General features: G+C 38.7%; 1 protein-coding gene across 3 annotated transcripts in view; it reads left to right on the forward strand.

Moving 5' to 3' along the window:
* The window catches only part of CAMK4 (calcium/calmodulin dependent protein kinase IV), a 150,003-nt gene that overhangs the window by 63,867 nt on the left and 68,555 nt on the right, over nucleotides 1-17,581 (forward strand). For all 3 annotated transcript variants that reach the window (XM_085214456.1, XM_085214457.1, XM_085214458.1), the window contains exons 3-4: nucleotides 13,273-13,335; nucleotides 13,994-14,076. In XM_085214456.1, coding sequence (XP_085070582.1) covers nucleotides 13,273-13,335; nucleotides 13,994-14,076 — 146 coding nt within the window. The remainder of the gene's footprint in view (nucleotides 1-13,272; nucleotides 13,336-13,993; nucleotides 14,077-17,581) is intronic.

Raw genomic sequence — 17,581 nt, forward strand, 5'->3', positions numbered from 1 at the left:
AAAAACACAGAAAAAACCTTAACCAGCAAAACAAACAGATGGCAGTTCAGTAGCTGAGGAATGAAGGGAGAGAGAGGAAGAGCCCTCTGACTTCTTTTGATACACAGTCACCTTTCTTTAATTTTCTTTCTTAAATACATTTAAGGGAGCTCTGAAGAGCACAGGAGATTAGAAGACAGAGGAATATATTGAAAGAGCAAATTCTCAAATATGTCCAGTCAAACTGTCTGATTTTAAACACCGCAAAGCACAGAACAAGAGTAACCTGGTGAGAAAGAATGTCCAAGAGAACAGAATGGAATCAGGAGGCAAGTGATCCATCTTGCGCTATAGGAAGCAGCAAGTGGTGTGTTGCTTGCTACAAGCTTCTCAGAAATTAATGCTTTTTTTCTCATGGGAGAGGCTCAGATAAGAAACAAATGATGCTTTTGGATTAAAGTTGTGTACCGGGAACAGATTGCAAGAAACATAAAACACCTGACCATGTTATTTTCATTTAAGTAATTAATTTTTCATTTTGCTTTTCATTTCACTTTAAAAGCAAATATAAGTTTGGACAAGATATATCAGCCAATTCTCAGAGTATAGATTTGTGGAAAGATGTGAATTCTTAGCATCTTCTGTAATTAGTATTTTTTCGTAATCTAGCTGAATGAACCTATGAACTGAGGCTATCATGAAGTCCATGTCATTGTTTGAGCAGGTAAATACCATGCAAGAAATAAAGTCCACCTCAGCCTTTAGCTACTTGCAGAGTCTGGACAAATTGCTTAAAAAATTTTAGAGTTTCACCACTGGAGAAAATAGATAACTTCTCCTCTTAGCCTTCCAAATTGAGACACTGAGGGCCTGCTTATTTTTTAAAGGTACCAAGTTCTATCTGAAGTTATCTAGGAGCTATCGCTGCAGTAAAGCCACATGCTCTGAGAAAGGCAGAGTAGGATTCTGAGTTAGATTGTCCGCAGTTTGATGCTCCTCTGCTGCCAGTTCAACCTGTGCTCTTGGGCAAGTTATCTGCTCTTTTTGTTTCTGCTTCGTCAGCCATAGCATGGAGGTAATGTTTATTGATTTATCTTCACAGTAGTGCTTTGTAAGATAGCCTAGTCAATATTGCTAGGTTTTAGTTGATAAATATTTTCTCATAAGAGCAGTTAAGTATTATGAAATGTTAGAGCCTCTGTGCCTCAATAATGAGGCATCCAAGTGCAGAGACTGCTTTGGAGAATTTCATTTTGTTTAGTATGTGTGTCCTCTCTCACAGGGTTTGTGATGTTTAAATAATATTTCTTAGGTACTTAAGATCATTTTTATCAAACAATATTATTTTTAATACTTCAGGTCAGAAAAAAAGGAACAGTTTTTAGGCTACACATGCTGGCAATAGTTGTACTGGGATTAATGTAATTATTCTAATAAATTAGACTATTTGAGAGGAATGAATACTTGGTCTGTGGAGCAGAGAGGAGTATGAATAAATGGAAAGGTAACAGCCTTCCCACCTGGATAAATGAGGTTGGATAGCAAGGGCTCAATTTAAATATATTGTGATATGTGTATATGCAACAAACTCCATACATTTCCAGTTGTACAAAGAATATAAAAATTTGGGCTTTTTTATTCTGAGTTGCAGTGAATTGGTGATAATAAGTGGTAGACATGACACTTGTGCAAAAGTCGAGTCTGTTATCCTGGAGTAGTGCTGTTTTCGTTGAAACTTTCCAATTGAATGAGAAGGCAAGTGCTATAGATGTGTACTCTGGAAAAAGAGTGGAGGGACTGTGTATCATACTTGGGGATTGTCAAATTTAGTAAGTAGGATTTCCAGTGACTTTTGGAGAACATGTTGTGTTTGTGGCTAAAAACCAGAAATTTTCATTTGCTTCCATGAGGTCTTGCAGGATTTTTAGCTTGAATGCCTGCTGTCTGCGTATTTCTCTGCTGCTGTAGAATCTCTGATGAGACCATATTATACTGGTCCTTTGATGCAATAACAACAACTACTTTTTCTGGATTGGCATTTAGGAAGAGCAGAGGAATAGCTGGGAAGCTAGTCCACAGGAAAAGTGAGAGACAGTTTCTGAGTTACTTTTTGCTTTCCTTCAGAAAAGGAAAAAGATACCACTCTAGAATTGAAAGAACCTGTCCTACATGTGTAAAGTTATTTAACTTGCCATCTGCATTACAATGTATTGTACTATATCACTTTGCAGTGCAGATGACGTGTAAAAAATCATTTTACATAGAGTAATATTTTTTTTGCATGTCACCATTTAGATTGTATTGCTGTGTCCTTCCTGAGTTAGTCATCCATCAGAGTAAGATTTTAAGGAAAGAGTATGTGTGTTGTATCTCTTCCTTTCTGCATTTAATTTGCACACCATTAGCTAACATTACAACATTCTTCTTCTTCTTTTCAGAAATACAGAGATCAATTAGTTAAAATAGAAAAATATAAAATTCAGCTCATTTTACAGTTTGAGGAAGCTCAACCTACTGCACAATTTGCATGGTTGAATTAGTATTTCAAAGAAGCTAAATAATATCCCTTAGATGATTCAGTAAAAAATTCAGTGAAAAAGAGACAATTGACAGAATCTTTTGTGAATTTATCTAAGCTGCATATTTTTTTCCACCAACCCATCCAAGCACATCTTGCTTCCTTTTCACCTGCAGTGATTTGGCTTCAAACAGTTCTAGAGCAATGAGTGTAGAGAGGCAAGATAGGGAATAGAAGTTAAATGTGCTAGGATGAGGATATATTTAATGCTAATAAGGAAAGGCGTAATCCTGAAAAGTACTGAGCTGATGGACAGAGGTAAATACTCGTTTACCCTCAGATTATAACCCTTCTTTCTAGAAACCCATCATTATTTACAGCCAGTAAGAGAAGTTGGAGAGGTTTACCTCAGAGAAGTCAGGGGCTTTGGCATAGATAGATGATCCCTGGGGATCTCTGAAAGTTTTCCCTACTTACATTGTAGGTATATGCAGTGATGCTATCACCACAGGTGTGGCATTTACTTATTTTGGAGGAGATGGACTCAATTTTCTTATTCTATGCTATTGAGCAAAGAATTAAGTAAAATCTGCTTTCATGTATGGAAAGGCCAAAGATGAGAAACCATAGTGTTCCCTTTAATGCAAGTAGTTCAGTTGTTGAAGTAAGACAGGAACAATTCATGACTTAAAATTGCATATCCTGGGTTTATTACCATGATTATATTATTTATGGGTAAAACATTTTCCCATAAATGTAAAATAATAATAACAATAATACTCCCTCCCTCCTTTTCTTTTTAAGCAGCCATCAAATACTACCATTTCTAATAATCTATTCAATTCAACTGCAGTTATGTTGAATGAGACAGTGTTTGAAACTTCAGCTGGTCATCTATTACGTAGTATTGTTGAAACCTTCTGGGAGCATTTCCGTAATTAATAGGAATTTACATAAATAATATTTTAAATTATTATTTTAGTAATATTATAGTCACTTTGATTTACAGTCTTTTTGAGAAGATTATTATTTGAAGAATATTTTAGAATTGCAAAGATCCAACTTCTGAGGATTTCTAAGCAATAGTCTCAGGGATATCAACTTGCAGAAATCTAGATTTTGTTGTAAGGGTACATAACATTTATAATTGTTTGAACTGTTTGCAATAAATAGAACAACAAAGCTATGAGAAGAAATAGCATGATAATTAGTTGTAGATTACTAAATTTAGTGACAAATACATTAGGACAGGATTTGAAAGTAAAGTTAAAAGCAGACACCATTAGAAGTACTTTGTGGCATGGCTTTCAAGTATTTGTGGGAAAGGTCCTAATTTTTGCAGATGAGAATCCTAGTTCCTGCAAATGAGAAGTTAAATTATATTTAACAGAAATCTAGGAGAATGATACATGTTACCATTACAGCTTATTTTAGTTATTTTTGTGGGGTCATTATTGTGTTCTAGCTGCATCACAGTAATAAGAATAGTTCTTTCATGTTTTGTGGATGGAATGTAACATAAGGCACTGAGGCTAGCAGCTGGATATGGAATGAATTTTATCCAGGCAAGTAGCACAACAGTACATAAAGCAGGAATAACGATCTGCAGCATACTTTTCTTCAAGGATAAAATCTGTGGAGATAAGGTACATATGTACAAGGCTTTAGGTAACTCTGCTTATCTGTTACTTTAGTTGCCTTACAGTAGCTAAAAGAATGAAAAGCACTAAAGAGAGAGGATTGAGTGTTACTTCTCAGTTTTTCTAAAACTCATTGGTGAAAGGAGCACTCCGTTAAAATCGGCGTTCAAAGCCTTTTAGATCTTTTGGTCAGTTCTTTCAAGGCTGGAACATGGATGTAGGGGATGGTGATGCTAGTGCTCTTATGTATTGCAGCTCCTTACATATACACACATCCAGGAGTGGGAATTAGTTTAATGTCCTTCACTATATGAGAGGTCTAACTCTATGTCAGAAGAATGCCTTTATCAGCTATAAGCTTTTCTACCGGTGTTCTATCTTTCCTGTTAAAATGTTGCTTGGAGGCAGAAACAATACTTAGGGTTCATTGACTCAGTACAAAAGAAAGCACAACTTTACAGGTGACTGATAAAGGTTCCTTGTTCTTCCCAGTTCTTGATTTTATTTGTTGATGTTACATTGTCAATGCAGAAATGTCCTTAGTGTTTTTGGATGCCATGTTTGTCTTTCAACTGGTGTTATAAGACAGATCTTCTCTCTCTTTATATGAAATGTGTTCAGAGAGAGGCTGCTGAATGTTGCACACAGTCTTTTCTTCCCAGAGCTTATGAGAGCATACACAAAGTAGTAATTGTAATGAGGGCTTTAAATAACTTTGGTAGAAGGTCACAGATTCTAGTTCAAGCTCACATAGTATACAGCAGCCTACTTTCAGCATCTCCTCCACTTAGTCCTAAATTGTATAAAGCATCAGGGAACTCAGGATTAAATATGGAAGGCAACCTGTGGTTCTTTTGCAGAGAATTCGCAGGTTGGGATTTAGTCTAAACTGTTTGATCTGTTGGATAGAGCAGTCACTCTATGCTCTCAGCCTGCTTGATTGTTCCTCTTTTTTCCTGCATGGCTCGTAGATGCTGGTAGAGGAGGCATTAATGTAGTTGAGACGTCCTCTATACAGATTGGAGAGACTTAGAGACAGAAACATTCCTGTACATTCTAATACTCATTGATAGTTAACACTAACAAGAATCTCAGTTCACAGTTTCTAATCTATGAATGGAGTTCTTTAAGTTAGCTATAGGGCCACACTTTCACATTTCTATCCACTTGTCCTAATCATCTTGCTGTATCTACTTGCTCCTTGAGGTCCTCTCACAATTGAATCAAACATTTTCCATTCTCCCTACAAAGTTTCTGTGTGGGATTTTTTTTTTTTTTTTTTTTTTTTTTCGGTGAGGATCTGCTGGCTTTCTATGTTACCCAGATTAAAAAGAGTATAACCTGTAAATTTTAAGCAGTTCTGGGGACATGGACTCCTATTTGGATCCTGTAGTTACAGATTCTATCTACTATCAAACACTGAAGTGAGTTTGTGACTTCAGGACCCCTCGTTGTTGGTGTCTGGGTCTGATCCACCAGAGGACTTTTTCAACATCAGGAGATGCTAAAGTCCAGGTTCAGGTCCAGAGATTCTGGGTAATTTTTCAGAGATTACATGTAAGACTTAATCCATACCTGAAGTTGTCAATATTTATGCCTGTCTGATATTTGATAAAGAAAATATTCTCACTTGATCAGCAGACTCCCAGCTAGGCATTACAAAATTGAGTGGTTGAGTATGTATTTCATCACATGGAATAATCTGGTATCTGTGTTTGGAATTACAATAGTAATGGTAGCCCTTGTGTGTCAAACCTTCATTGAGTAGCAGTGAAAGCTGAGATGGATCTGTGAGTGTGAGTTAATGCAGAGAATGATGTGAGCATTAGCTTTATATTTCTGTGCAATTTCTTGAATTGCTGTAGGCATCAAACTTTGCTAATAATGTGAGTAAGAACGGTACATTTATTCTCAGTTTTTCTCATACAGCTGAAGTCTTATAAAAAAAAATAGAATAGCTTTGAGATAAAATGATATAGTAGATGGTAGGAAGTATTCTATCATCTAACAGCTTTCAGCTTCCAAAGGATTATGATTGACAACATCAAGCTGAGCTGTACAGTTGATATATTGGAGGGAAGGGAAGCCATCCAGAGGGACCTGGACAGGATGGAGAAATGGGTCCATGGAAACCTGATGAGGTTCAACAAGGCCAAGTGCAAGGTGCTGCACTTAGGTGAGGACAATCCTAGGTATTAATATAGGCTTAATAAGGTGAAGAACCCCTTGAGAGAGGCCTTGCAGAGAAGGACTTGGGGGTCCTGGTGGACGAGAAGCTGGTCATGAGCCAGCAGTGTGCGCTTGCAGTCAAGAAGGCCAACTGTGTTCTGGGCTGCATTAAAAAAGGAGTGGCCAGCAGGGAGAGGGAGGTGATTGTCCCCCTCTACTCAGCTCTTGTGAGGCCCCATCTGCAGTACTACATCCAGGCCTGGGGCCCCCAGTACAGGAAAGACGTGGAGCTCTTGAGTGGGGCCACAGAGATGATCAGAGGGCTGGAGCACCTTTCCTGTGAGGAAAAGCTGAGGGAACTGGGATTGTTTAGCTTGGAGAAGAGAAGGTTCTGGGGAGACCTCATTATGGCCTTCAAGTACTTGAAGGGAGCATATGAACAGAAGGGGGAATGACAGTTTACATGAGTTGATAGTGACAGGACAAGGGAGAATGGCTTTAAACTATGACAGGGGAGGTTTAGGTTAGATATTAGGAGGAAGTTTTTCACTCAGAGGGTGGTGATGCACTGGAACAGGTTGCCCAAGGAGATTTGTGGATGCCCCATTCCTGGAGGCATTCAAGGCCAGGCTGGATGTGGCTCTGGGCAGCCTGGTCTGGTGGTTGGTGACCCTGCACATAGCAGGGGGGTTGAAACTAGGTGATCATTGTAGTCCTTTTCAACCCAGGCCATTCTAGGATTCTATGATTCTATGATTACATGGTGATACTGTTTATTTATTTGGAAATGTGGTGATAATATGAAGTCTTACTAAATGCCAGATGTCTAATACTGATTGCATCATTTAGATTAATGATGCAGCTTAATAAATTTTAACTGTGTTTGTACTTGTATAAGTGAAATTGGAAGAATGGGCAAGGAAATGGCCAGTACAATTTTCTAAATAATCCTTTAAATGTGACTATTTTGAACTCAGGAAAAAAAATGCATTTAACTTAGATTTACACATTATTCTTCTATTTTATAAGTGTCTTCCTCTATACAGCTTTGGGAGCAACAGTAATGGCAGTGACACTAAATAATTAATAACTGAAACAAGCAGTTCATGAATGCCTGGTAGACTGGAATTCATTTTTGTAAGTGGTTCAACATTCATCAAACATATTTACATAAAAAATCTGTGTATAAATCAATCACGAAAAGAAATAACAAAATTATTCAGATAGACTACAACATACAGAAAGGCTGTTCTAATGAACATAAAACTTATTCTGAACCTACATAGAAAACACATTATTGTAAATCACCTGTGTTGTGTAAGCTGTAAGAGCCATGAGAATCTTGTGGTTCATCCTTTTGTGGCATCATCAAGTTAAGCAGGAAGATACTTTGACCAGGATCTGTGTGGTTTTGAAGAATATGGTTTACCTCTGGCCATCTTTATCTTTAAAATTTTATGTCGCAATATGGAGGATCTATTAATCAGATAAATCAGCATGTAACTTATTGTTTGTAATCTGTACAATCCCACAAACTATCTCTATCCATCTGATAGCTTGTCTGCAAATGCATTGTGCTCTTTGACAAACAGAAGTGTTGCTCCTTTGATGGAAAAAAATTACATTTAACATTAACAGTATTATCATTAAAAAAATGACATTTTTTCTTCTTTCTTGAAAAGCTTTTACAAGCCCATCTGACCTGCATTTGCAACCAGCACATTTGCATACAAGCAGACCTTTAAGCATCTAATAAAACATCCTGAAAAGAAAATCCAGGCACATAACATGCAGTAGTTCCATGTGTACAGTCTGAAGAATGTGCATCCATTGAAGCACTGTAGATACAAACTGGAAGTGTAGACTTATATCTAAAGGCAGAAAATACTTGATTTAATAAGGAATAGTCTGTTTCCTTTGCATTAATAATACGAGTGGATTTACGGAGGCTCAAAAACTTTGTCAGCAACCTATGAAGTAAGAACTCCGTGCTGACGTTATGGAAGATACTGCAGCACTGTGCAATTACTGCTGTGCTTTACTGTATTGTTTGATGTGTTCTTTGAGGGCCCTGTGTTCAGCGTCAGTAGGGATAAAGTACAGAAAATATTATTTTCAATCAATTTTCTTTTTTTAAGTATAATATTAGTCCAAGTACAAACGTTTCTCCCTTTCAAAGAGAGCTGCTAAGAAGCTGCTGAGAAGGTCAGGCAATGACCCAGCAAGAACAGCCCCTAAAACATAGGACAAATTCTTTATTTCAAGAGCTCTTATTTTCATTCAAAAGAAGTTACACCAAGAATCAAATCACATGAAATAGGTGTTAGATAACTACTCTAATTAGAACAAAGAAGTATCCTTAGTATCCTTTTGTTCAAAAAGTTCATCCAGTAATTCCCATTATTTGGGACACGCCGAAATTAAAAAATAAAGCCTACAACTGACTAGAAAGTGTGTATTTTAAAGTTTTCCTCCGGAAGAGAAAGAAACCTGCATGCATTATGTTTGAAAACTTTTAAAAGAAGCTTGGTAACCAGCAGCCCTTTGCATACTTGTCACAGTCGGAAACACACTTCAGACTACCAGTGACTGTGCACCTCTGCTGATGAATAGTTGTATTTGTGTATATTTTTTAAGGAAAAAACAAACAAACAAAAACAATAATGTAGTTAAGAAGAGTAGTTATCAATTAACACCATAAAGTCTGAGTAGAGGAATTCTTTTAACTGAGATGGACATTTAAATTGTTTCTTAGAAACACGTATGGCAGAGTGTAATGGCAAGCCAATCGTGATTTGCAGCATGCTCCTTGTAAGTGCAAGGAAACACCTGCTCAGAGCCTGAGCTGTTGGTTCAATAAAGCATTCATTTGCCAGTGATGAGTTAGAGGTGTTTATATCAATCAATAAAAGAGATATTAAATAAGAAGATGTGCAGAGCTGGGGAAAACAGCATCCATATGGTGGACTGCGCTGTGAAGCTTCTGAAAAGCCATATGCATTTGCTGTTTTGTTACTTGCATGGACACCCTGCACCCTGGTGACCAGAGCTGGCTAGATGTATACCTCCATATCTTCAGGGTCCTAGGGAAGGAGGGCCTCAAAGAACAGGCTTGTAGGATGAGGAATATGCTCTGCTTTTTGCTCTCTACTAAGTCTGAGGGGCCTTTACAACTGCTGGCCACCTGTGTTCTCAGGATAAAGTTCTTAACTGCAAGACAGCAACTAAACTAACCTCTTTACAGTGACAGTTCATTTTATCTTGTGTCTTATTTAATTCAGATAGAATCAACACTTTCATATCTGAGGGATTTGTAGTGTCACTCTACCTCATGACATAGAAACATGGAAGGATCTCAGCTTTGATTAAGGATGAGACCTAGGGTAAGACCATTAAGAATCAGACCTAGCTCTAGTTCAGTCAGTGATGAGGATTCAGTTTTTAAGGTCCAGTGCTTTTAGACACATAATTGTAAAAACACATAAATGCCTAGTTCTAGAAAAGTGGGGGGAAAAATGGAGAGAAAATACTAGCACATCCAGGAATATTTTTAATATAAATGTTTAATGTAAAGTAAAGGTTTGAGGGGATAACTTAACTGACCCACACTGGCAGATATTGTCCTAACTCTCTGGGTCTTTGCTTTGAGTGAAATAATACTGTTTCTGTAACTCTGTTAATACTGTTAGTCCTCTGTCTGTCTGTCTCTCCGTAAGCTGGACTTAAAAGTTCAGTTTTGAGTGCATGCAACATGCTACCATTTGACTGTGAATCTCAGGTGTCACAGCAAAGCCACAACACAGACTACAGAGAAGACAGGCATTTCAGTTAAGTGCCCAGGTTTCTTGGACTGCATCTTTCTCCCAAATTCAGGTTGATAAATCTTTGCTGCTGTCGATCAAAAAACAGTCTCTTCTTACTAAAATGTTGTGGCTATATGTGCTGCTGTTTTTACTCTGAAACTATTCATATCATTTACACATACTTCTGTTGTAAAATATATTCCTTTAGGCGTTTTCTAGGATGCTTCTAAATGGTTAGCACTCCTAAGCATTTATATGTGACCTATTTACTATTCCAACTCAGTATCTCAAATTTTTGGGTACCTTTTTCTCATACTACCATATGAAGAAGCTTAAAGAAAAAAATGTGTGTCAGATTGGGAACTGGATCACTGGATCATAGAGGACTTCCCTACCTGAAACTGAGTCTCAGGTCGCTTCACTTAATTTACTGCTGCCAGCAACTTCAGAGGGGGCCTTTGTCATTTGTCAGTACTGCCTACTTAGTGCCAAAGGAAACATCCTTATGATTTGGACAGGTTCTCACATGCCTCCTGCCAGGCATTCATGATGAGCAAACATTTTCAGAGCTGGAGAAAATAAACTGCAGATTGTTCAGCTTGTATGGGCTCTTTTTGAGTGGATGAATTGCTCATTTTAAGCAGCAGCTGTGCCTGTGGTCATGCATGTTAACTTTTCTGATTTGATCTGAGGTGTGAAGCCCATGAAAAGATCCCAGGTATGTGTTATTGCCAGAATCACCAGAGCTGCTGGCCATGTATCTGAACCCTTCTTTTTTCTTGGCTCAAATCTCACTCTCTGAAGCATTTCTCACCACAAGTCTTATCTAGAAGGTGAGTGGTGAGTGTGCTGTGTGGCAATCAACATCACTTTGTGGACAGTTTTACATTTGAAAGCATTTCTTTGAAGATGTTTGCCTTCAAGAGGGAATGACCAGGAGCGTTTACTGGCTGAAGACCTGTCCTGTGACCAAATAACTCCAGCTTGGTACTGAGAGACTGGAGGGATGGTACTGTTGTATCCTGGGAAGACAGGGAAGCAAACTGGTGCCTCCCTGCTCCCTCTTATATGCTTGCTTAAATTTGCAAGGCCTGGAAGATGGGAACAAAGGAGTTCATGCAGAGATCCAAAAGCTGTCATTCCAAAAAGAGCTGACTTGACCGGTTTGGACTTATAAATAAGTTTGTACTTCTATGTCAATAGTCATCAACTGAACAACACAACCTCCAACAGCCCATCACTACTGAAGATAAACATCTGAACTATGGGGAATGACAGGAATCCTAGACTATCTCTTTCTTGCTTTTTACAAAGACTCCTTCTTTTATTTCCTCTCCCTTTTTTATCACTCATCTTCCCTTCCCCATCTCCCTAAGCAACTAGAATTTGTACTAAACTTGGACTAACATTTGACCTGTTGTTTCCTAATCTTGCCATCTGGTACACATATATTAAAGAACCTTCTCTCTCTCCTATAATTGGAGCGAGACACTATGCCTTTGTGCTGTGTGGGTAATCCAGAGGTGAGGAGTCGTGCTGACCCACAGGCATCCTGGGCCCAAGGAGGAACTCCTTAGCATATGCAGCCACAGCATTTTATTAGATCCCAGCAAAGATTTTAGATATAAGCACCACTCTTTATCTCCCATTAGGTATTAGGGGAATGGAGCATTTTTGTTTTCTGCTGCTTCTCTGATGCTCTTAATGTATTGAACGTTGATTTTTGTGTCTTTTATTTTGCTCCCTATCAGAGTTGCTAAAAGCAGGTAAAATGTCAATGATTTTCAGTAGATCCTGAGGGCTCTTGCTCTGTGCTCTTTTACACCGCTGCCAGACCACTGCAGCATCTGGCATCATTCCTGACTTCCACGTGTTCAGGGAGAATCAAATGCTGCCTGCCCTGTTCTTCAGAGCATCACTGACAGCTGGTTTGGTTGCTGAGAAGAATAAAATACTGAGAAGCACTCCCCATCTTTCAGATGTTAAAAAAAGAGATCTTTTTGTAAGCATGTGACTTTGTCATTAAGAATTTGAAGGTAATTTTATACTCCTTTGAATGATTTAAGTAGTATCATAGTTCATTTCCAATATAATGTTAAAAAAAAAAGAACAAAACAAAAACCCAACATCCCCACAACAAAACCTAGAAATGTTTGATGGAATGTCTCCACTAAGAAGAAAGAAACAAATTTTTTCTGTTTCACGTTATTTGTTTTTAACAGTTTGGAAAAAGCTGGTGACTTAACTTGCGGATACTCATGCATTTCATAACGCCCAAGGTGAAGAGTGGAGTAGAAGAAAAATGTTTAGTTTCATCAGTGTAGAATTTATCTTGTGTTTGTCAGTATGTCTGGAACCATGGTAGTTTCTTCATAAGTGTATTGATTGCCTTAGCAACAGGAAAAGCATGCACAATTTCTTACAAGCCTTTTTCTTGCTTGCTTAAGTGTTCAAGTTCAGGAAGAGCTGCAGTTGTCTTTCTTGAATGAAATACATTTTTGGTCTGCATTTTTTGTGAGAAATGATCAATTAACCCCAAGACAGCATAGGTCATGCCTGGATTGTTAAACCTAGCAATTTGAGAAGGGAAGAGCTAATCCTCTTGTAGTTTAATCAGAGAGAGTCTGTGCAGAACTAGATTTGTCTGTCAGGTATGTCTGAAGCAAGCTGAAGCCAAACCTTATGCACTGCCATGGCCCAGGGCTGTTTAACTTTTGTGTTGCTTTTTTGTACTAAGCAGCTTGTTACACTGCTTTGGTGCACTCACCCTACCTGCAGAAAACTGTAAGTACAACTGGTGACCAGAGTGTGCCAAAAGAAAGCTATCCTGGCAAAAATGGAGCCATCCTAAGTAGTGGTAGACAAGAGCAGAGACTTAATAAAAATAGAAATGTTAGCAGTTTACTTAGATGTCTTTCCTATAGACTACTTCTACATGTTTGTTTTCGATTTTGCTAAATGCTGATCTTTTTTTCTGTTACACCATCTGTCTTGTGATGAAGGAAGACTCTTCCACACATATATTTGAATTATATATGTCACCTCATTGGTATCTCCCAAGAGACCTAGAATTGCTACTCATACTTAGTTTCCTATGATAAACATATCTGTGGTTAACAAAGAAATCAATTATTTACCTATTTTTCTCTCTGCTTTTAACCAGATAGACAAGAAAATTGTTCGTACAGAAATTGGAGTCCTTCTTCGCCTCTCACATCCCAACATTGTAAGTTCAGTCACATTTCACTCCATGTCTTCAAAGAAAAAAAAGAATAATAATTTTTCTGAGAGCTCCACATTAACTTGTGCTGTTCACTTATATAGACTTGCAGGAATCTTAGTTAAAACTTTGGTTTCTCCTCATGTCTTCATTAACAATTCATTATGAAAGACCATTGAATTGTACTTTAAATTAAATTATTGCTCTCACGGAATTGAATGAGAAACTCTGCAAAAGGAGTTCTGTAAAGGATAAGAGGAATTTGGCATTGTCCATCTTCAGTGGAAATTCAGCTTACTGTAGATTGACAGAGGGATGTTAACAACCTAAAGAAAGCAGGTGCTAGAACTGCTGTATTCCACAGAGATTATGGAGGTGTGAGGACAACAATAAAAAGAAAAGGAATGCAAAAGGAATAAAAATAGCCAAAAAAAAAAAAAAAAAGGAAAAAAAATCCAAACAGAATAAAAAACCAACAAGGTTGAGAGAATGTTTACAGTAATCTGCTTGACTGCAAGGTAAACGAGACACCAACTTCAGCTGGTATCCTCTACATTACTAGCTGTGGTCTGTGTCTTGATGCTGGCACTGTGATATGCTCTACAAGAAGAAAAACATGAAGAATGAATCCTATGATTCTATGATTTTTGTTGTGTTTTACCAGATAAAACTGAAGGAGATATTTGAGACCCCTACAGATATCAGCCTTGTCCTGGAATTGGTCACAGGTGGAGAACTATTCGACAGGTAAGCTGTCTTTATGTACCATACTGTGTATTTCCTCCACACTGTATACTGTGTATGCTATGGTCCTGTTTTTAGCTCTGTGCGTAATCTTTGTCTGAGTAATTACTGGAGTTATTTCATCAACATACAATTTCTTCACTTGAGACTTAATCTGCAGGAGCTAGTTTAAAAAATGTGTTTGGAAATGTAAGTATCGGGAACGTTTTTTTGGAAGGATTACAGGAGTTGAGAATGGAAGAAATTGACAGTGAATTATGGAGAGCCTGTATGATACAAGAAAGGTGCTTAGCATGTATGTGGTGTCAGTGTGCTGGGGCAGGCAAAAGGCAGGTCATAATGAAAAATGGTAGGTGGTAACCAGTCAGCCAAGAGGGCTGTGCTATGTCAGATAATAAGTTTATCAGTGGAGTAACAAGAATGATATACTATTTGAAATTCATAGGATTTATAAAACCAGTAATCATGTTAAAACATTTCTGCAAGATATCTGTTGAGTTCTTGTCTTAGTTTCAAATAAGACAGAATTGTTTTTCTTCAGAATGTTTGGGGCCGTTGCAAAAACAGCAGGAGGAGAAAGAGACAGAAATCATATTACTCCTAATGTTTAGTAAGATGCAAGTTTTGTGAAAAGATTATGGCTGTCATCTAGGCATGTGCTCTGTCATCCCTGCTGAGTTGGTGTAAGCAGTAGCCCAGACTTAGCAGGCAGTGAAGCCAAGCAGCTCAAATCTCTTTCTTGGGAAAGTGGTATTGACAAAACAATTGGAAAAGGGTCTCAGCCTTTCATCCTGTGGCAGTGCCTCTTGTCTGCCATGGTGGAAAGACATCCCTTCAAGGAAGACCTCATATGTAAACCAGGGAAATGAACCACCATGAAGAAAAGTATCCAGTACTTAAGGGAGGTAGATGCGGTAGTGATGATATATGGAATTAACTTGAACAGTAATACAACTTCCAAAATCCAAATGACACTGTTATGAGCCTGACCTATGTGGTGGAGAGTGGTACAGAGTGCACCATTATGTTGTCCAAGCACCCTGGCAGAAATAAACTGGAAGGATAATGAAAGACCTATAGTGGATAAAGTGACTAGCCTACTTTGACAATGTGAAGATAGTCCCTCTTCCTCCCTGCAGGCCTGTAAAGAAACTGGTTCAGATACTCAAAGAAAAAGAAACTGGTTCAATGGCTCCTCCACCTGTACAAACGAGAATGCTATCCTTTAGAAGTAAGTGTTCCTCTGCCTGAGAGGACATAGTGAGTACACACATGTGCCATCCTTTGATTTTATCTGCATGACCATGGAGAGGAAATGGGGTGAAAACCCATCTCAGCTCTACAGGCATAGGTACATGAGAGAGGTACCACAAGAGAGAGTTCTTCCAGAAAAATGGCGGTTCTGGTTTACAGAGGGCAGTTATCCAGACAGATGAAATGATCTGATCTTATTTTTGAGGTTGACAGTGAGCCTTCTAGTTCTCATACATGAGAAATGATTAACAAATAGAATTATCAAAACTAGAGGAGACCTGCTGCCAGCCAGGTGGAGGAAAGGGACAATTGGACTTATTAGACTATGTGGATTTGATGGCCTTGCACATCAGAACCACAGAAATAAGAGGCTCTAGTGGACATGCTGCACAGTGTACTCCAATGCTATCAAGTTATAAAGGAGAAAAAAACATCTGTATTTCTGCAGTGCCAGGGGGATCCCAAGAGTTAACTGTATTGGAGGCCAAAGGAAGTGTAACTGTAAGTGAATGGCAAATGTACCCTATTTTAACTGGCCCAGAGACTCTCAGGAGATCTCAGGAGAGGGTACTTCAAGGACGCAAAAAAGTATCAGTGGGCTTTCAATATAGCAGTCTTCAAGATGGTGGACATTTAGTTGCTATCTATCTTGCCTGGTCTCTCTGAGCACCCTTCTGTTTTGGGGCTGCTACAAGAAGATGAACAGCAGATGCAGATCTCCACTATAGCAGTGCACCAACCAGGACTAATTCATCAGCTAATTTGTCAACTGGAGAACCATGGAGTAATGAACAAGACTCTCTCATCCTTCAGTAGTCTCATATGTCCAGTGCAAAAGTCCAGTGGAGAGTGAAGGCTAACAGTGAACTACCATGGCCCGAATGAAGTCACACCACTGCTAAGCACTGCTGTGCCAGACATGTTAGAAATTCAGTATTAACTAGTGTCAGTATGAACTAGCCAAGTGTTATGCCACAGTAGTCATAACTAATACTTTTTTCTCAATCCTTCTGGGAGCAGATTGCAGGCAGAGTTTGCTTTTACTTGGAGAGGTGTCCATGACACCTGGAATTGACTGCCCCAGGAGTGGAAATGCAGTCGTACCATTTGTCATGGGCTGATCCAGACTGCACTGGAACAAGGGGAAGCTCCTTATCACCTGCAATATGTTCGTGTGAGGAATTATAGCAGAAGTTGTTTTTGAGAAAAGGAAGAAGAAGAACAACCTTGTCCAAAACAACCCAGGATACCTTTGGCCTTCTTGGCCACAAGGACATACTGCTGCCTCATGGCCAACCTATTGTTCACCAGGAGCTCTTCAGAACTCCTTTCCAGTAGATCAGCACCTAACCTCTACTGATACAACCGCAAGTGTAGATTTCCACACTTGCCCTTGTTGAGCCTCATAAGACGTTTGGACAACAAGATTGGACCCAGTACTAAGCCCTGGGGAACACCACTAGTTACAGTACTCCAGCTAGACTCTGCACGTCTGATCACAACCCTCTGCACTCTGCCAGTCATCCAGTTCTCAATCCACCTCACTGTCTAGCTCAGACTTCCTAAGCTCATCAGTAGGGTTATTTTGGGAAATATGTCAAAAGCCTTGCTGAAGTCAAGGTGGATGGGTCTAGTAAGTGTAAATTAAGTGATATTCTAGTCTCCAGCCCAGTTCTGGCAAATATGGCTTCTTAAAATTGCCCCTCTTCTTTCATCCCTGTATGTTTGAATCAACTATGCATGCTTGAGGAACGTTTTGAACTATGGCACTGTGACAGAGCCTTGGAAGAGTACTCTCATACTGCTTAGTCTTCCAGTCCAGTGTGTCCTACAGCAAGTCTGTATTTCATTGCCCTGATACTGACTCTAGTCCTCATTGCAGCCAGGAAAGGATCTTACTGAGGGAAACAGAAACCCAGAAATAGCATAACTGTTCAAATGTATGATAGAGTGATCATGCTAAGATTCACCCCTCCTTTCTCCATCTGCAAGAATGGTCCCTCTTAAAAATACCTTGTCTGCACTCTACTTGTGGATAGAAAATTGCAGGACATGAAGTACAGTGACAGGAGAAGGTCATTTTTCATCTCTTTCTCACAATTTTCTTCTTACATCAACTTCTTAGGAAGAGTATCACAGAGTTTAGACAATGGACAACTTTTATATGAGGAGTTTGAGTGATGGAAAGAAATAAGTTGGTTTTACTAGGTTTTTGAATGGCATCATATTGTGCATACAAAATAAAGTAATAAAC

This window comes from Meleagris gallopavo, chromosome Z (assembly GCF_905368555.1).
Source record: "Meleagris gallopavo chromosome Z, MGAL_WU_HG_1.1, whole genome shotgun sequence".
NCBI lineage: Eukaryota > Metazoa > Chordata > Aves > Galliformes > Phasianidae > Meleagris > Meleagris gallopavo.